The 19,850-nt window shown below is 39.1% G+C and overlaps 1 protein-coding gene across 1 annotated transcript in view; it reads right to left on the bottom strand.

The window, feature by feature from the left end:
- MIPEP (mitochondrial intermediate peptidase) overlaps positions 1 to 19,850 on the bottom strand; it is a 73,110-nt gene that overhangs the window by 42,502 nt on the left and 10,758 nt on the right. The window contains exons 7-11 of the mRNA XM_035326263.1: positions 18,520 to 18,676; positions 18,045 to 18,093; positions 17,362 to 17,422; positions 16,801 to 16,853; positions 362 to 515 (exon numbers count right to left, since the gene is read on the bottom strand). Of these exons, the coding sequence (XP_035182154.1) occupies positions 362 to 515; positions 16,801 to 16,853; positions 17,362 to 17,422; positions 18,045 to 18,093; positions 18,520 to 18,676 (474 nt within the window). The remainder of the gene's footprint in view (positions 1 to 361; positions 516 to 16,800; positions 16,854 to 17,361; positions 17,423 to 18,044; positions 18,094 to 18,519; positions 18,677 to 19,850) is intronic.

The raw sequence follows: 19,850 nt of genomic DNA, 5'->3' as shown, positions 1-19,850 counted from the left end.
AACTGCTAGCATACACACCTACAGCATTCTAGTTACGAATAGTTGCCTACAAATCAGAACTGAAAAACTAGAAGGGCACATTCAGAGACCACGTGAAAATTACAACAGGAATCTCTGAACAGAGAAACTGATTCTGATTCAGGCATCCTTTGCACAGAGACAAATTTTAAAGGCCGTTAAACACCAACCATATAAAAGATACTTAGAGCATGAAGCCCTTGAGTTCTAGTTTCAGCTAAAATTAGAGCGTATGCTTCTGATAGGTACCCAATTAATTTAAGAAATGACTCGTGGCTCTTAAAGGAACATACAATTTTGTCTGACTTCCCTTTGCCATTTCAGATGGAACAAGAACACTTACCAACTTTCGAACATCTTCAGACCAAACTTCTCCCCTCTGTGTTTGTTCAGCGTAAAGGGAGATTCCGAGGAGCTGACTGAACAAGGAGTTCAAGCCTTCCATGCAAGCCCCAAGAGAGAAAAATGGACAGTACAAGCCAGGATCAATGTTGTACCTAAGAACATAACAGAATCCCAAACCAGTCAGTTCCAGTCATTTAACCGAGGTACATGAACTGCACTCTTCACCTCCAGGTCACAGGATGTGACGAATAGACTAGGTAAACTTGATGAGGGTCTTATTGAGCATGCATGGCTTTATTTTTCAACCAGTGAAACTAAGTCACAGACTAGCTATGGCACAGTGCTTCACGATTACCCTTTTTCTGCACATATATTCAGTTTGGGATACCAAATTCAGCAGATGCTGACTATGATGTTCAGAGATGTGGAGAACACACAGCTCAGAGTGACCATAGCAACATCACAGGTGGCCAGGCTGGACTTTGAGGGCCAGTGGCCTCCCCTGGATCAAGTGCCATTCTCATGCCAAGGTTGTGCCACATGACTGACCAGAAAATGGAGCTGGCCTTGGCTGTGGAGAAGGCCATGCCCTCAGCTAGGACAGAAAAGCAACTGTTAAGCGCTGCTGACTTGTCTTTCTTGTCTTTCCCTGGAGGAACATCAGGGAAACTCAGTCACCACCAACGTATGTATCACACCTCAAGCTCCTGGGACTTTCTGAACCATGTAGAAATTATCTTACAACTTCAAGCCACCAGAAGATTTTACTATGTGACTTAGCATTCAAACTTGGCCAAGCTTCCCGTGGCTATCATGAAGCAACTCAGTATTTTCAAGACACTGTAGCACAGAAAACGCACACTGGGAGAAGACACCATGCGTCTGCACGCACACACAAATAAATAAAGAATTAAAAGCAACTACAGAAGTAGCTTAGAGGTGTGTACAGCCCATACTAGGGCACAAACTTCCTGAGACTCTGACCCTAAAAAGTAAGCAACCTGCAAATACATCAGACAAAGGAATGCTTTGCAAACTTAGACTTTACACAAACTGCTCAAAGCTCTTCGGAAACTGTAGGAAAATCAGAACAGGAATCTGCTTGTACATATACATGCACCCTAAGTGACAAAAATGCTCTTGCTCTCTCAATTTATACACAAAATCCAAGTGTTACTATGTTTTCTGGGGTCTCAAAGTAAAAACTGTTCTCTTAGCTCTGGAGAATCACAGTCCCTCCTTATCTCCTTCCTTCTTTCATGCTCTAATGCTCGTGCTTCTTAATGGCATGGTAATTAGCCATTGAAACTTAAACATGCATCAGCCAGGCTACAATAGCTGAACACCAAACCTTAAAACCATGCTATTTTAAGGCTTATGATCAAAAGGCTTCATCAGAGAAAAGCTGTGAAAGAGTCAGCCAGTCCCTACCCACTTACTTACCCTTCCTCCCCTCCCCACAAAAGAAAAGGGCTGAGAAGGAAGCCCATCCATTTGGGATGCTGCCGTTGCCAACGTGCTGCTTACAACTGCAGCCCCTGCTCAGGATGCAGCTGCACTGCGCCGCCGTGCACAGCAGGGTGGGATTAGCTCCCTAAGCCCCTGCTCTCGTTCTTGAGCCTATCATTGTATTTCCTTTTATCTCCTACCATCCTTTATATTACCTTTATCACACGTTCTAGCAGCATTTTGCAATTGCTATGGCAACATCTGTTGAATATACAGGTATGATAAAGTTACAGGATTTTGCATATTTTCACACTACAAGTGCAGGAAGCTAAAGCCTACGTATTTCATTCTATTTTTAATAATATCAGGATATATAAAGCAAAGCAGACTTTGACTCTACCATAGTGACATAACTTCTTCAAGATGTACAGCAACACTTAAATACACACTGTATGCTGTAGTACAAGCATTTTCCTCCTTACTGGAAGAAGAGTCATTACACCAAAAGAACACAAATAAGCATAATATCAATCACTTTAGATTAAGTTAGATAAAAAGACTAGAAGCACACCTCTAAAAGAAAGCAGAATAGAGGAGTCCATTCTCCTGTAATAAGCCACAGAAATGTAAAGTACAAAAGACACTGCTTTACATACACAGCCACCCCAGAAGCACAGAATTACAGTGCATGCGTTGAATATCCTGGGATTTTTAATTTGGGGATTCCTGAGAATTGCAGCTCCTTCAGAGGCACTTTTTCAAAAGCCGTACTGGAGAAATCTCAAATGTCTCCAGAACTTTTAAAGCATCTCCCAGTGATCACCTTGTGTTCAGCTTCTTACTTAAAAACATAACTGAGTGCTTCAGCCCCCATCTCAATCTGCTCTGAAGCCTTCCCGGCATACAGACAACAAGATCTGTTAAAATGACCCTTTTTTAAAAAGAAAAAAAAGAATAAAAAAAAAGAAAAGAAAAAGCAACACCTTTCAGCAGTGAGTGATGACAACCTCCGTAAGAGTTTAGGACTGTTCCTGTCACATTACTTTAAAATCTTATACCATCATCCTACTATGAATACTGAGTTTCTTGTTTGTAATTCAAATAATTGCTTCTGTAACTAGACACTGACCATAAATGAAAAGTTCACCATATAAGTACCATGTTGATAAAAGCTTACTGTAATGTGAAGCAGGAATTCTCACATACAACCCTCCAAGGTGACATTATCCTCACTTTACAACTTTTATTTCAAAATAAATTAAGGATGAATTAGTAGGCAATGATACTCCTTTTGTATAACTTTAAGAATTACACACACACACAAAGACAAAGCTGTACACCACCTTTAGCCCTAATTTCAGCCTTGAGTTGAGTAGTAACGAGAACTAGATCTCGACAGAGCTAATTGCGATGAGCAGGGTTTATTCATTCTGGCTCTGTGCCAGTCCTGCTCATCCTGCACTGCAGAGCCATTCAAATTTCACCGTACTTTGTTTTAGGTTCCAGAAATGTTTATTAATCCAGGTGCAGCACAAGGCGTGGCGATCACAATGCAGCACTATTTCGGAACCAGAGGAGCAATACAGACATGCTGAAGTGGTTTCACACGGAGGTTGCCGGAGGGCTTTTTTGCAGAGCTCATTTCCATCAGCCCTACCAGAGCTATGCTGACACTGCAAAACCCATCTAGTAGCTTCACATCCTCCTCCCCTAGGCATCCAATATCATCCAGGGTTTCCCTGTCATTTCCTTCCTGTCAACTTGGAGAAGAAAGCTGACTGCATTAAAAACTTGAAGAAAGAAACCATATGATGAAATTCTAAAAACATGCAACTCAAGAAATCAATATTCAACTCCACCAGCATCTCACAGACAGCAAACCAACAGATTTTCACAGCTCAGGAAATTTAAACATATAATCTCTACCACTGATTTCAGCTGCAGGAAAATAGGGCATGACAATGTTCAGAAAATCCAGAACAGCACCCTCGAAAAAAGACTTTACAAAATTAAGCCATATTTACAAAGAAATTTCTGAAGAGCCTAAATAGTTTCTGATAGAGTGGCTAATTCTACAAACCAATTCAAGGCACATGAAGGACAAGAAAATCATCAGGAATAGTCAGCATGGATTCACCAAGGGGAAGTCATGTTTGACAAAACCAATGAGCTTCTACAATGAAATGGCTGGCATGTGAGACAAGGGGACAGCAGTGGGTTTTGTCTACCTAGAATTCAGTAAGGTTTTTGACATCATCTCCCATGAAATCCTCATAGAGATGCTGGTGATGTAGGGGTTGGATGGGCAGTGAGGACTGGATAGAAAACTAGCTGAATTGCCAAGCCCAGAAGGTGCAAAGTCTTGCTGGAAGCAAGTAACTAGTGGAGTACCCCAAGAGTCAGTACTGGGTCCAATCCTGTTTAACACTGTCATTAATGACCTGGATGAAAGGGGAGGGTGTACACTCTTATCAATGTCTACAAATATCTAAAGTGAAGGTGCAAAGAGGACACAGACAGGCTCTTTCTCATAGCACCCAGTGACAGGATGAGGCAGTGGGCACAAAACAAAACACAGGAGGCTCTGACTGAACAACAGGGAAGATGAAAAACTCAGTCATTTTTTTTTCCTGCGCAGGTGACTGAGCACTGGCACAGGTTGCTCAGAGAGGCTGTGAAGTCTCTCTTCTCAAGAGATTTTCAAAAGTTGCCTGGGTGTGGTCTTGGGCAGCCTGCTCTGGGTGGTCCTGCTTGAGCAGGGGTTGGACCGGGTGACCTCCAATGGTCCCTTCCAACCTCCACCATCCTGTGATTAAGTGAAAAAGTAATATGGAGACTAGGACCAAGAACCACACAACTACAGAATGAGATAGATTTCAGTTTAATCAGAGAAGACAAGTTTCATACTAACTGCAAAGGATTAGCATGTTCAACTGAAATGCTGGATTAACATGTAGTTGCTAAGGGGTGAAGGGGAAAACATACTCTGAAAGTATTTAATGACTTTTTTCTGTAAAAGAAACTCTTGCTGATACATAAAAGCAGATACATACTAGCAGGAGAAAGCAGTGATGTTTCTTCACGGAAAGAGCTGACACTGACATATTATGAGAAGATGACAGGTGTCTATTCCTCATTCTCATCACTCCCTGAACACGTCAACTTTCCCCATGAACTTACCTCATGATGAAGAGGAAGGGAAGGAGGCTTTCTGACTGGTATTTTGTAATACACTGTCACTATCTGAAGTGGTGAGAGAAATCAATCAATCCTGTAACAATTTTGTCTTTTGGAAAAAGCATAATACTTATCCACCCACACATAAAAATAGCAGTAACAGACTACACTGGCTTGAGGCAGACTTCCCAGGGGAAATAGTCCCCTACCCTGGCTAATGTTTGAAGATGTTACAATCTAACATTTTGAGTACAATGAGGCTCTGATTAAACAACCACTTTAATAAAAATTACACAAAGTTACTATCAGTCATTTCTGATAGAAGAACACTGTCAGGATCAAACCCGTCCCACATCTAGTGAAAGATGTATGCTGTCCTTCCTGCCAATGGAAAATAGCAGAAAAAAAAAAAAAAGTTTTTAATGTGGAATGCCAAAAAAAATTGTTTCTGGTTCTGTTCCCTTTTTTTTCTTCCTCCATTTCTGCCTACCCTGCTACACCAGTGCACAAAGATGAAGACTGAAAAGTCCTCACATAGCACTAGTGTCCTGTGACACAAGGCTGATACTCAAATTAGTTTTGGACAATCCTGACAGCAGTCACTGGCAACTATCATACCTCAAGTTATCTTACAGTCATAGTTTGGTTTTGTTTTGGGTCTTTCTTTTTGCTTGTCACTGCAATGTCACAGGAGTTCACAGAATCATAGAATATCCTGAGCTGGAATGGACCCACAAGGATCATCAAGTCCAACTCCTGGCTCCACACAGGACCACCCAAAATCAAACTATGTGTCTGAGAGCACTGTCCAAATGCTTCCTAACTCCAGCAGGCCTGGTGCCATGACCACTGCCCTGGGGAGCCTGTCCCAGTGCCTGACCACCCTCTGGGTGCAGAACCTTTCCCTCACACCCAGCCTGACCCTCCCCTGTCCCAGCTCCATGCCGTTCCCTCGGGTCCTGTCGCTGTCCCCAGAGAGCAGAGCTCAGCGCCTGCCCCTCCGCTCCCCTCGTGAGGGAGCTGCAGGCCGCCATGAGGCCTCCCCTCATCCTGCTCTGCTCTGGGCTGAGCAAACCAAGGGACTGCAGCCATTCCTCATACATCTTCCCCTCTGGACCCTTCACCACCTTTGTAGCCCCCCTTTGGATGCCCTCTAATAATAATACCATTAGTTTTCTTCTTGAAATATTCTTCTTTAACGTGTCCTGAGGAGGGCGACAAATCTGGCAGAAGAGCTGGCAGGCATGTCCTGTGAGGAGAGGCTGAGGACACTTGGGTTTGCTCAGTTTGGAAGAAAGGAGGCTGAGAGGCAATCTCCCTGCTTTCTGCAGCTCCCTGAGCAAGGGAAGCACTGAGGGAGGTGCCGGTCTCTGCTCCCTGGTCACCTCACCTCCTGGGCAGGCTCACAGGAATGGCACGGAGTTGTGCCAGGGGAGAGTCAGACTGGACATTAGGAAACAGTTCTTTAGTATGAGGGTGGTCAGACATGGGGACAGGCTTCCTAGAGAGGTGGTTGATGCCCCGTGCCTGTCTGTGTTGAAGAGACATTTGCACAATGCCCTCAACAATACACTTTAACTTTTGGTTAACCCTGAAGCAGCCAGGCAGTTGATAATCCCTGTAGGTTTCTTCCAACTGAGCTATTCTATTCTAATTAGTAACACAATTTAAAATTAGTATGGGGTGCTGAAAAAAAAAAAAAAAGCTACTGTTCCAGGAAGTGGATAGGACACCTTCAAAATCTTTCCCTAACACCAGTTTATACCCAACAACAAGTAATCTTTCTGGAAATACAGATTTAATTTACAACTTCGGAATTCAGTCCTGCTTATATGCAAACTCTCTTGTCAAATCAAGTACAACCAACTATCACTGAAGAAAGTCTAACCCCAAACTTGCATTAATTCCAGGAAAACTTTCTCTCTGGGCTTATTTCAAGAACAGAAATTAGCCAAAACCTCAGCTATCTGAAGCTGATGTCCTATAACCAAAAAATTATGCTCCTGGAATTAATAGATGATCTTGCCTTTCAGTGGCAAAAGCAAGCATATGACTTACTCCTTTCTGAGCCCTCACCTCCAAGATTTAATGCTTCTCACTGCAGAATGGAAGGGGTAGCACTAGATAATGTTAGAGGACATTGAAGAAAAGGGAAGAAATTCATTTAAAAGCCTTGAATCCTTCCCAGAAAAAAAAAAAAAAAAATCAGTAAGCAGAACAGGAAACCCTACAATCTCTCCTAGAACTGTAAAACTGACGTCTGGCTGGACGGTGTGGGTGGAAAAGTACTTGGAAGAGTTTGCAGACAAACTACATGCTCCCTTATTGAAGATTCTTGCTTGATTCCAGGCACTCCAACAGTAGCAACCATTAGCAACTTCATCATTTCCAGATGACAGGAAAAAAAAGCATCTGTTTGCTAGCAAATGATTCCCTAACCTCAGCTATTCACAGCTTCATCACCTTAGAGAAACTGCAAGAACACAACAGTTCTCAGGCACAGTATTTCAGTGTTTAAATCCATGCTAATCTAAAACACCATAGTACAACTTCTTGGCAGCAATGGTGACTGAGACTGCGACAGCAAGCCAAATTTCTCTTCCCTCAGCCCTTTGAATTAATTTTCTAATGCTGCTCAAGGATTTTAGGTTGTATCTTCAAAACACTCTGTGACTCTGGCCAGATTATCTAAAAGACCACATAAAACTCCAAGATGCAGACTTTTATCAATACACTCTTTTAACACTTTAAAATACTCTGTAACAAAGACAGAGCTTGTCTGTGTAGGATGCCGAGCCTTTTTGAGGGCTGATCCAAGACTGTAAAATGAATTTCTCCTGAAGCTAAAGGAGAAACTCAAAGTTCACCATCTTCTGTCCCAGGTGTGATGCATTTCTTTGATCATTTTTTTTTTCAAATGTATTTGAAAATGAACACAAAAGCCTCCCAACAAATCCCTACCAAAACAAGGCACTGCACTTCATATAGTTCTCTACAGTTAGAATAAAAGGACAAAAACTTTAGTTAATGAATTAAGTGATAGTGACTAACCCTATATAAGAAACAGAGGAAAGAAGAAGCATATAAGGAACAGAGTTTTAGAAGTACTTCAGCTCAGCCTTCTCCAAAATTGCTCATCATTCAAAGCAAAGCAATCTTCATAATCTGCACATCAGTAACCCTAATGTGCATATAATTACCTTTTTATACTACATGTTAAAGCGGCAACCATTCTGAGGATCACTTTATGCAAGATTTTCAAGCTGTTATCAACTGCGGACTTGAATAGCTGTCTAGTTTTGTTCCTTCTATTTAAAGCAGCTTAAAATTCAAACATACCAGCAAGAAGCAGCTGCTTTAACATGAACGCTTTCTGGTCACTCTTTGGCAAGCTGCCTCTGCATTTCTTCAGCCAAGTTACGACTTTTATCTCCAACAGGAAATGCATTCAAGTATTTTTGAGAAAAGAAATCAGAAAGGAAGTCATTACGACCCAAACTGAACTACACTAACAGGCATTCTGCTACCAGTAAAGTTTTCTGCTAAGGGTTACTGCTACTAGCAGGAAAGGTTAATGCTCTGGAGACAGCTAAAATCTGCAATGGAAACTGACGAACAATTGGAGCTCCATTTGGCGACAGAAACTATAGAGAAGTGCCAAAAGACAGGTTTTCTTCTATGCTGTAATTTGCAGCTTGTTTGCTGCACCAGCTAAGCAGACAGGCAGAATTCAATGGGTAGGGTGATGCACATGGCATACTAACATCACCAGCACGGCATTTTACCTTTGTCTCCAAAACTGACAAATACATGGAAACACAGTTACAGTACTTCCTAAGGAAGAGAAAGGGTACAAGTCAGCTAAATAAGCAAGGGCAAGAACAAAACATCCTGTTTGGATGTCCCGTCCCTTAAAACGTGAGTTCTGGGCCACTGTAGGATGATTCAGAGTGCTTAAAATAGGCACCTAGGATGCCTGTGACCCCACGGAAAGGCAGATACAAATATAAGGCCACTTGTACTTAGCAGGGTACTAGCTTGAGCTACCAAGCAGAACACTTGAGCTGAGGTATGTCAGCTCTTGCTCCTCTCCGGAACTGAGGCTTCTGACTGGTCTGCATACCTGAATCCCAAGATGATGAACAGCAGAGCCTTTCCTTTGGGAAGAAGCCTTTGAAAATGGAGATGTAAGAGCAACAGTCTGATGCATCAGAACATCACTTTGCAGAGAACTACATACTCAGGTCAAAAATTTCCAGTTATGGTAGCTTTCTTCTAGGATATCTGAGGTCAAAAACACAGGTATGGATTGGTTTTCTGAACCATCATGGTTTTATTAACCATGGTTTTCTGAATTGTTTTTCTACAGTTGGTTTTCTGAACCATCGTGGAACTTGAACAATTAAATTTTCTTAAGCTTCTATGTGAAATTTAAATGATCTCACTGCACTTCTGTAAGAGCAGGAAAAAGAAAATAAAATATATATCATTACAGACATACCAACTAGAAAACACAGTTGTTAATGTGAAAGTTCACTTCCAAAAATCAAGGCATTTTTACATCACTAGGTATTAAAAAAATGCGTATTTCAGATATGGGAAATATTATATTCCTTAAAAAAAAAAGGGTGCCAGCAGAGAAATCTTGCTCTGAATAAATCAAAAACATATGTGAACTCATCTTTACAGTGAAAAAGAGTATTTTCCTCTAAGCTAAACTATCTGTTAGATCCTTCAGATAATATATATATATATAAAGAATTAGAAATAACCCTTTTTATTGTAATATCAACCTTTACTTGGCTGAACCTGTAAAACTGCACAATGCAGGTTATGCACAAATGTCCAAAACTGAAAGACTGAGACACAAAAGTGAACAAAAGAAAAGTTCTGCTTTCATTTTGTCTTAAACCATATGCCAGTAGCCTACTTTACTCTGAATGTCTGGTTTCAAACCCGAAAGCATTTTTATTTATAACAAACCCCAGAAAGAATGAAAATTTTCTTATGTACTTTATGTCAGAACGTAAGCTCAGAAACTTTACAAAGAGAAATCTCAGTACTCTGCTAAAGAAAGTAGCAGTATCAAAGAAAACAGTAGTTTCTTTGATGTAAATTCCTGCTTTATATTAAAGGATAAACTATGCTCAAAAATCCAGACACCTTACTTTTACAGTATGCAGCCTGGCAATATTTTTAAAAGAAGTAAAGTAGCCAAACCAATTTAAAAACCAATTTTAAAAAGTTAACTGACACAATGAGGTTTGGTTATTCTTCAGGAACTGCAAGCTTCAAACAAAAAGGTTGTGTCCCTGTGAAGAACAAAGATGTAGTATGTCATTATAAATAATTATTTCTAAGCTTGTATGACTTCAGAGTCTAAATAAAATACAGACTTCTAAAATCACTTTCATTTAAGCTGTATATTTGAAAAGAAACTAAGACTGTTTTGTGTAGTGCAACTTTCATCTGTTTTATTAACAATGCTTTTGACAAACTTGGACTTTAGGGATAGTTAAGTAAGAATCACTCTTCTACAGAGCATAAGGATTCAGACTCAACAATTGCAAATTAGCTGCTTGGCAAGAATTCATATCAGTGGCTATTAAATGCAGTCCTGGATAGTTCCCTTTTTTTTTTTTTTTTTTTTTTTTTTGAGAAAATTATCCTGTTGACATCCATGAAAACACAGAGCACTAAGTTAACTATCTCTAATAGAACAGATTTTCTCAAAACTTTCAAAGAAACTTGAAAAAAAAACTTGTTAGTAGAAGATAAAAGTAAGATTAACCCCTCGGGTTAACTTAGAAAGATCAAGACAAGGAAAACCCCTTCCAATTTTCACTACATGCCAGACTATGAAATTTAATTCTTTACCTGAAGGGAGATTCTTAACCATGATTTATTGTAGACTCTGGATTTCTTAAAAATTATAATAATAATAGTAATAGAAAATCTTTGTACTCTCATCAGCAATAAACTAGCACCTGTATCTTACCTTATCCTTTTTCTCTGCTGTTAATTGTACTTCATAGAACATTTTATAGGAAGTTTGGGGTAATTCAGAATATTGGTTTGCCATTGACACTGCATGTGACTTTTAGATTTGACTCTATTTTCAAATCAACAGCAATTTCTTTGTCCTTCTACAATGTTTTGAATAAACAATTCTTGAAACTTAAATTCTGCTTTTGTACTACTCAGCATGCAAGTAACATATCTGAAAGTCAGGAGGAATGATCACTGATTTTAATTTTTTTTTACAATGTTTTTAACAAATACTATGCTTTGCCTGTATTACATTAACTACTTAACTACTTCTTAAGAAATGAAAAGAGGAAGCTAAGTACTCAGCAATAACAGGAAAAGCAAAGGTAGCAAATTACTTGTGAAACTCCGTTACTAGGATCCTTCCAAACATTTTATATAAACCACCACCAAGTACTATCTTCTACAGTAAACAGCAAAAGAAGTCTGAATACAAAGCAAAACTCATAATTTTTGGAGCCTTTCTCACAATCACAATATGTATTTGTTAGATGACATTTCCCCAGTGAAAAATACAGCATGGCCCTTTCGGAAACTTTCATGTTTTCCTCCAAAAACTTTAGTTTACCAGCTTAGTAACTGGTAAGCTAAATGTACTTTTTCCAACTATACTAGTTGATTTGATAGAAGACATGACTTCCCCTGCTTACAATCAGATGGTTAAAGAATGTTTTCCCTCTCTATGAGCAATTTGTTTGAAAGATTTCCTGGTTCTTTTAAAATTTTGCAATATTTTTTCATTTCAATGTTCAATTTGAACAGAAGTGACAGTTGTCTTACAGATTCCAAAAAAGGATCTGAGCTATTTTTCCACATGGTATTTCTTACAGAGAACTTTATTGTGTAAAACTAAAAATAATGTAGTGGCAGTTTTTAGTGTATAAACCTTTAGAAACATCTAGAGCCTTGTTCAGGTACCTTGGTACTACCCTTGCTCCTGAAAAACCAAAGAACTGTCTGCTCCCCCACAAGCATGAACAGTCCCAACAAGAACAGAATTATTCCTAGTTTCTGCTGAGCTCATCACCCCAGGATCCAAAATGCCTCTAGTTGCTGTGGTGGATTCTCTTTCCTACACAGCAGGAAACTGGCTTATTTTGGTATTGATTTGTTCATCCCCAAGGCCAGTCTTAATTTATTTCTGTAGTCCCAAAGCAATGGACCAGCACAGAGTACAATACCCCGTGAACATATCCCAGTTGCTACTTGAATCAAGTCTTTGGCAGTTTGGCAAAAATCCCAAAAGTGAATTATAGCCAACCAAGTCAGCCTAGCCTCAGAAGCAACAAAGGTTAGGAAAACAGGAGCCAACACTGCATATTCTAAGCTCACCACTGATGGTTCTTAGGAACACTTCTGTGCCTCTGTCAGAAGCAGCTTAGTACAGTCAGCCTCACCTTCAAGACACATAGCTGAATGTGAAAGCTCTCTTCCACCCCTTTTTTTATGATCCTAAAGAAGTCAGAAAGGCTACTATATCTGTGCAGGATCATGGCTTTGAGAATTACTTATAGGTGCAGTAGTACTTACTGAGAAGTAATGGGATTTAATTAGTACTCCGGTACTTGCCTGCACTAAAACTCAAGGGTAGTACTTTATAGTATACATTTTAGACAGACATCTTCTTACTTGTTAGGGGCTGAAGCATGTTCTAGCATTTACTGTTTTATTACACTTAGCCTGCCAAAATTCTTGAGGTTCTCCTAATTACTCTATCTGCTTTTAAGATACTACTACCATGGATTTTCAGACTTCAGTCTCCAGTTTCTGTCAAATGTACATTTATACTGACATCTATTTTCTGTGCCACTTAAACTAGAACTACAAAAACATCGTGCTGTTTTAAGTGTGGGTTTAAAGCCAGAGAGGCTACTTAACATAATTAAAAAAAAAAAAAAAAAAAAAATGGAAGTAAACTATCCTGTTACCATCAATGGGAGACTTACTCTTTGAAGTGGGATCAAGTTTCCAGGGAAAAGACTTGGTGAAAGCTGACAGAAACAAAGTTTTTGTGGATGAGTTTATAGAAAGAGTAACATACTTTGTGATTTAAGTCTGGAGCTCCTCCTGCTGTTTTGTGGGGTGAACAGCAGGAATATTCTATAACAACTGAAGAAGTAAGAAGAAAACAGAAGCAACTTGGTATGACAGCAAATACCATCAAAATTCAATAGTCCAAGTGCATGTGAATATTCTACATTCTTCAGAAGTAAATATCCAGCTCTTAAAAATAATTCTGAGGAGTCTAACAAAGGGTTTGTTTCCTTAACCCTTCTGTAATACAGAATAAACGTGTTTAGAATAAACTACATATACATACATTTAAAATATACACCATACAGATAAAAAATAAACACATTAGAAAAATACCATGAATTTTAGTGTAATTTGAGAAGAACTGATGTAGCTGACCAAAATCTGGAGAAGAAATAAAAAAATAAAGAAGTAATAGATCATATCATTATCACATTGTCCAGTGTTTGCTCACAACATTTCAGTGTGAAAACATGGTTGTACAGACCAAACTAGGGAATGGTGTAGCTATTTCAGCAGATATAGGCACTGTCACATCTAATATATCTTTCATCCCTTAGAGGCACATATGTGACGCACTAGAATGTTGCTAAGTTACTTAATCAAAAACTAAAATCCTGTAAATCCTTGGCTTTATACCTAGGTTGGTAAAGATTGCCATCTTACATACCTGACAGTATCTAGGAAACTGGTTCCGTACTTTGGCTGGAGCCACAATGAAAAAGAAACACCCAAAAGCATGCATTTGCTTCCTTTCAAACAGAAACATTTACTAAGAAAGGTAGAATATAAAATGAAATTGATAGCAATACAGAAATCCACTCCACAAACTACTAGGGAGCCCCAAAACATGACAGAGATGAAAATGTAAACCATGTGCTGTGCACAGTACCATTACACACCTGACCATGTCCATTCTGTAAAAGGCGCCAAGCTAAAAGTAAATTTCTTAAAATAAAAAAAAAAACACTCAAAGAACAAAATAGTTCATCTACTAAACAAAGAATAATAACAATGGAAGAAATTCATATCAGATAAATCTCGTTTGAAAACATATTTTGTTATTAAGCAAAAGAATAAGATACAATAAGTACATTTAAGTAAATTATTTTCTAAAGAAATAAAATGAAACATGATACGTTAAAAAGTCAAAAAGGGTAAATGATTTTCCCAGGGAAAAAAAGGAAAACAACATAATTTTACTCAGAGACATCATTTTGTATTATAAGTTAATTGGCTCAGTTAGAAAGGGAGAGTAACAACAAATAGCCAAATCAAACTCCTGCCAGTAAGAAGCTTTGTGACACACAGCTCTCATCTTGCAGTTCCTGAAGTGTTGGCCTCAAAATACCATAACATCCGAGGGGAATTCAGGAAAGGGTGTCATCAGAGGTAAGTACAAATACAAGACAAAGAAGGTGTAAGGTATAAGAAGACACTTAAATAGATCATAAGTGGCAAATAAAACACATTAAGGGCAAAGACGTAAAAGAGTATATCCCTGTCCTCTGGCTGTTTTATGAATAGTCTCTAATTCCTGGCTAGCTTCATTCATAAAGCACAGCTACTGGTAACTTGCAATGAAGAACCAAGCTTTCCTGTTAGGGGCTGATGATCTATTAGCCAGTAAGTTAAATATCTACAACAGGGGCAGAACGAATATGTAACATTGTTAAGACACTGTCAGATCAGAAACTTTTCCTGAACACACAACACTGAGGTAACAGGACTGTAAAAAGCCCAAGCTCTTGTTTTTTAGCAAAATACTGCTGTACATGATGGAGAGGAAAAGTGCTTTTCCTTCTCTGACTTGTAGATGCTTGTAACAGCTTCCAGAAGAAAATACTCCTGCCCAACCCAGAGGGAGAAAAAGGCTGGGCCCCAATCCTGCATTGTAATCAGGGAGGAACTACATACGTTTAGGAGATTCTTCACACAGACACAGCTGCCAGACTTGCTGGCTTAATCAATAAAACAGCAAATATACACTACCAATGTCCTGGTCTGTTTTACCTCAGTTCTCCCTTCAGAGAGCTTTGAGGCTATTCTTGAAATAAAGTCACTTTCCTGGATCTTTCACAAAGCTCCACGAGGAAAGGAAATGCTTTCCTTCCTAAGTGCCAAAATGAGAAGAATAATCTATTTGTGCTCATCAGCAACTCAATTACAAAATGGCTAGCTTCATTAGAACATCTACAAAGGAGACAGTATAGGCAGTATGAGAAGGTGCTCCTCCCAGGTGGAGAAACAAACACTGAGACTTCTACACTTAACGCCCTAACCTATACGGGACACGGTTAAGTCTGAAGACAGGGAGATACACTGTAGGAATGTAGAAAATAAATAGGAAACGAGAAAATAAATGTCACCAACATCTCACAGTAATAGTAAGGACTACCCATTAGAATGTAATTTCTGTTTTGAAGACACCAAACAATCAGGCAAAGACCTGTAAGCTACAAGACAAGATAGTACCTTGAGCAAGTGTCACAGTGTTCTTCCACAGATCACTATTCATGGTTAAGAGATTCAGAGCTAGGTGGACATTGACTCCTCCAATATGACCATGATTTTGTTCTCACACTCACAGAACTATATTTGCTACCTGTCCAGTTTAAATGAAAAGCTGCCACTTCCCAAGCCAGACCACAAAAAAGCAATCTGTGCATATGCTGCGATTGCTGCATGCTCCAAGATGAGTTTCAGTGAGCTAACTCAGAAGCTAAACACCCCTCACACTCCCCTGCATACTGAGGTCTATGCATGTTGCAAGGACATGAATGCTGCTGCACATAAATCAGCTCCCATCTGAACGTGTGGTAGCTAAAGGCAAATCCAACATCACACTTGCTGCTCATAAAACCATTGCCTCTGTATCAAAGTACAAGAAGGCTGTGAATCAGCCAGTGCAACTGGTGGAAATCATTCCATAATGCCACATCTCTACTATTGCAGCTTTCTGATCCAGAGCAAACTTCTTCCTCTATCAGACACTTCCAGACTCAGTTTATTCAAAAACAAAAAACGTACAAATCTGCAACGAAGTCCAGATTTTTCCTCCTCCTCTTGCAAGAGCAGCACATTTTTAAATTATCTTTTACAACATAAATCTGAAAGGTCACCACTGCTGATCTAATAAACACAACGTGCAGGGTTCCTGCCTTTTAGAGCTGACATCTCGTTACTTGCAAGGACTATTTAAGTTTGTGTTGCAGACTTATTCCCCAATCTTTGCAAGAGAGATGAAAATTAATTCTACCCAAGAAGAGTGAAAATCTACTTAAGTTTCTGTTTGAGGTCTGTAGAAGATGCAAGAAAATAGATGCAAGTTCAGTAAAGAAGTAAAATACAATTATAATATGAAGAGAAGTTGGATTGTATTCTCAGTGATTCAAAATTTATTTTTAAACATAACTACAGCTCAGCTAGGAGCTAAAAGCAAAATGAAAACAAGGATTTTCTATCTGTTCTGAAACTGTTTTGTGCTCTTGTGTCTTCAAAGGCCACTACTTTCCCGCAAAACAACAGAAGAGCCAAAACCTCACAGGCATTCCAACACTAAGAAATGTTGCAAAGAACTGCCCCTTTGGATAGTCTCTATTTTTTCATATTAAAGTACATCTTCAAAGAAGGAAATCCTGTTTACATTGAGGACTTTCATTATCCTCAGTGAAATGAATGAAATAAAGACTCTCATTTACATCACAATCAGGAACATGAGGAGCTTACCTCTCAGCACGGAGGACGCCACTGTAGTAAGGATGATCCCACGGCATCAATTTCTGAAAGAGGATTCCAGCTTATAATTACAATAATGGACAACAAGTGAACCCAAAGTAAACGTTTTGTTTCCTTTGCATATTTTTGCAGTTTCTATAAGTCACAGAACTTTAAAACATAGTGGAAAACATTCAGTGCTAAATTCATCATGAGAAATAGTAGCATATTCCACAATTTGAAACCTGTTTTTTTTAAAAAAAAAAAAAAATTATTTCAGACCACATTTCTTATTCAAATATGCAGTGGGACTTTATACCAGATTTCAAGAAAAAAAAAAAAAGAGTCCATTAATTAAAAAAAGTATTATCACTTTGTATGAACCAACTGCCATCCTGCACTCAGTGGCTGGTTTTAATACTGATAGCAGCTAAGAAATCAAAAACCATTTAAAAAGAAGAGATGGAAAGTATCTCTTTGCAGTCATGCTACATGTTGTAGACTAAAATTGAGTTATTTTTCATGTAAAACAAGGTTATACAATATTACAACATACATGTAAATTTAACTTACTGAATTCTGGGGGTTAAGCTTCATTTTCATCTTTGTCATCATTTCAAAATCTTTCTGAGTTCTGAAAGAAATATTTTTATGATGAAAGTGTTAAGGAAAGATTTTTGAGCAATGTAATACAACATAAAATTATAGTCTGTCCTAATGAAAGCCTATCATCAGGAGATTGTTACTACTCCATAAAATGACGGGCCCTTACACTACAGTAAAAGAACTTTTCCTTTCTGCATCCCTCATTCAGGTACCTTCAATCATGGCTCTCTTACTCTGGTTGTGCCCATCCCAAGCATTCTCTTTGTGACAACAGAGCCCATTAATACACAGTGATGAAACGATTTTGTGCTGTGTGGAATTAAGGGAAGAAAGCAGGATAAAAAGAAATTTGCTCACACATGTAAAATATATGGAGTTGTGCATATGGGGAGAACATAAGAGGTGTCCTTCAACACTTAAACTTGTGTGCTGTTGCCTGAATTTCCTGGCACATCACCTATATTCAGTCTTGGCTGTTCTCTGATAACAGAATTTATTCTAATAGCTCCTCTCAAATCTCTGAGAAAGTTTTGCTTTTTATTTCATCAGAACCCATAATAAGCAGCAATGACTGACTTTCAAGTACACAAGTCCCTCTGTTCCTGGAATAAAAATGTGCTTACAAAAATAACTTAGTGAAAAAGACACACCTTTTAGACAACTGGTCAGAAAGCTTCTCCAGAAACTGTGTTACTGTCTCTAGAAGTAAAACAGGAAAAAAAAAAAAAAAGAAAGTGATTCTATCCCTTAAAAGGTGTTAAGTTCAGATCAGAACATCCCAAACAAAACGGTCTACACTATTGACCACTGTGCCAGCATTTCAGGATAATTTGGTACCACATTTACCTTGTCATATGCTGGAATAATGGCAAATTCATAATCTAAGGAGTGAACATTAATTCTGAACAAAACCACTGATCCCCAGTCAATATTAGTATTTTCAGTATTTGAGTATTGCCATTTACTGAAAACATGAGTACTGCCTAAAGCTAAGTGTAACTGCAGCTAGAAACTTCACTGGGACAAATACGTGTAAACTTAGCAAAACAAACAAGCAGCTTTTAACTTCATACCTAATACAGAGCATTTGATTTCTCAGCATATCCTTCCCCACATGCCTTATACCTGGATTTTTGGCCATTGTTCCCTGAAGAGCCCTGTGGGCAAAGGTGTCGTACCCAACCAGCTGTGCCAGGCTGTTTCGGCTAGCAAGCAGTTCTTCTAAACGACTCAGTTGCTCAGCATTTGGGTAAAGAAAAATCTTGTAAGCAGCTTCTCGCACCTAATATGAAATAAAAAAGTCACACTACTAGAATATAACTCTTCAGGAAACATGCAATGCAATTGAAGATCTGGCATTACAGCTGTATTTCATTGATAGTGGTAAGAAAAGGCCTACAACTTTTTACTAATAGTAATTACGACTGCCTGACAATTACTGCTTTCTTACCCCTTGAAGATGGAATGAGGAAATGCAATGAGACAACTGAACCGTTCAAGTCTGCTAAAAAGGGTCCTGTTCTCTACTCCTGTCAACAGTCCCCTCTCTGCTCATGGCCTCTCTCCGTGTGACAACTTCTGTGTTTCTCTGTGAGCTGTCTTAACTCACTAAAAGCCCTGAAAATAAGCTCGAAGAAAGGTAAATTGTCCTCTGCATGTCAGTTAAACTGGCTCCTGAAATGATCTGATAAGAACCAGAGATGGGGTCAGGGGAGAGAAAGAGGAGGAAGAAAAAAGCCTTATTTCTTTTGAAGCAGCAATCTATTAGTCTGTCCAACTGCCCACGGACAATCTGTCTTTCTCCTATTTCTTTTTATTACAACTCTCAAAAAAAGTCACCTCAAGCCTCAGCAACCTTGGTAAAATGCTTTTTGTATTTCACAAACCAATTGAGGAAAATCTTTATTTTGTACACATCAAACAGGCTTAAGAAAGACAACAACTTATGGTTCCTTTCTTTCAAAATAAGCTTTTCTTGTAGATCATATACTCACTAAGAATGCAGGCCCTGGGTTTGGAATCACAGCATCATAGAATATCCTGAGTTGGAAGGGACCCACAAGGATCATTGGGTCCAACTCCTGGCTCCACACAGGACCACCCCAAGTCAAACGTGTCTGAAAGCGTTGTCCAAATGCTTCTTGAACTCTGACAGGCTCAATGCTGTGACCACTGCCCTGGGGAGCCTGTCCCAGTGCCCGACCACCCTCTGGGTGTAGAGCCTTTCCCTCACACCCAGCCTGACCCTCCCCATGCCATTCTCTCAGGTTCCTATCACCGTTTACCAAAGAGAGGAGATCATCACCTGCCCCTTTGCTCCCCTCTCATGAGGACACTGTAGACTAAATAAATATGGCAATAATAATTCACAAGTCATTTTGTACCTATTTGCTTCCACCAATCTTTCATTAAAAAATGTGAGATACTTCCCCTCCCTTGAACACCGGTCAGCAGTG

Source organism: Oxyura jamaicensis, chromosome 1 (assembly GCF_011077185.1).
Source record: "Oxyura jamaicensis isolate SHBP4307 breed ruddy duck chromosome 1, BPBGC_Ojam_1.0, whole genome shotgun sequence".
Lineage (NCBI taxonomy): Eukaryota > Metazoa > Chordata > Aves > Anseriformes > Anatidae > Oxyura > Oxyura jamaicensis.
Note: the sequence above shows the minus strand (reverse complement) of the source record. Positions and strands in the feature narration are given on the sequence as shown.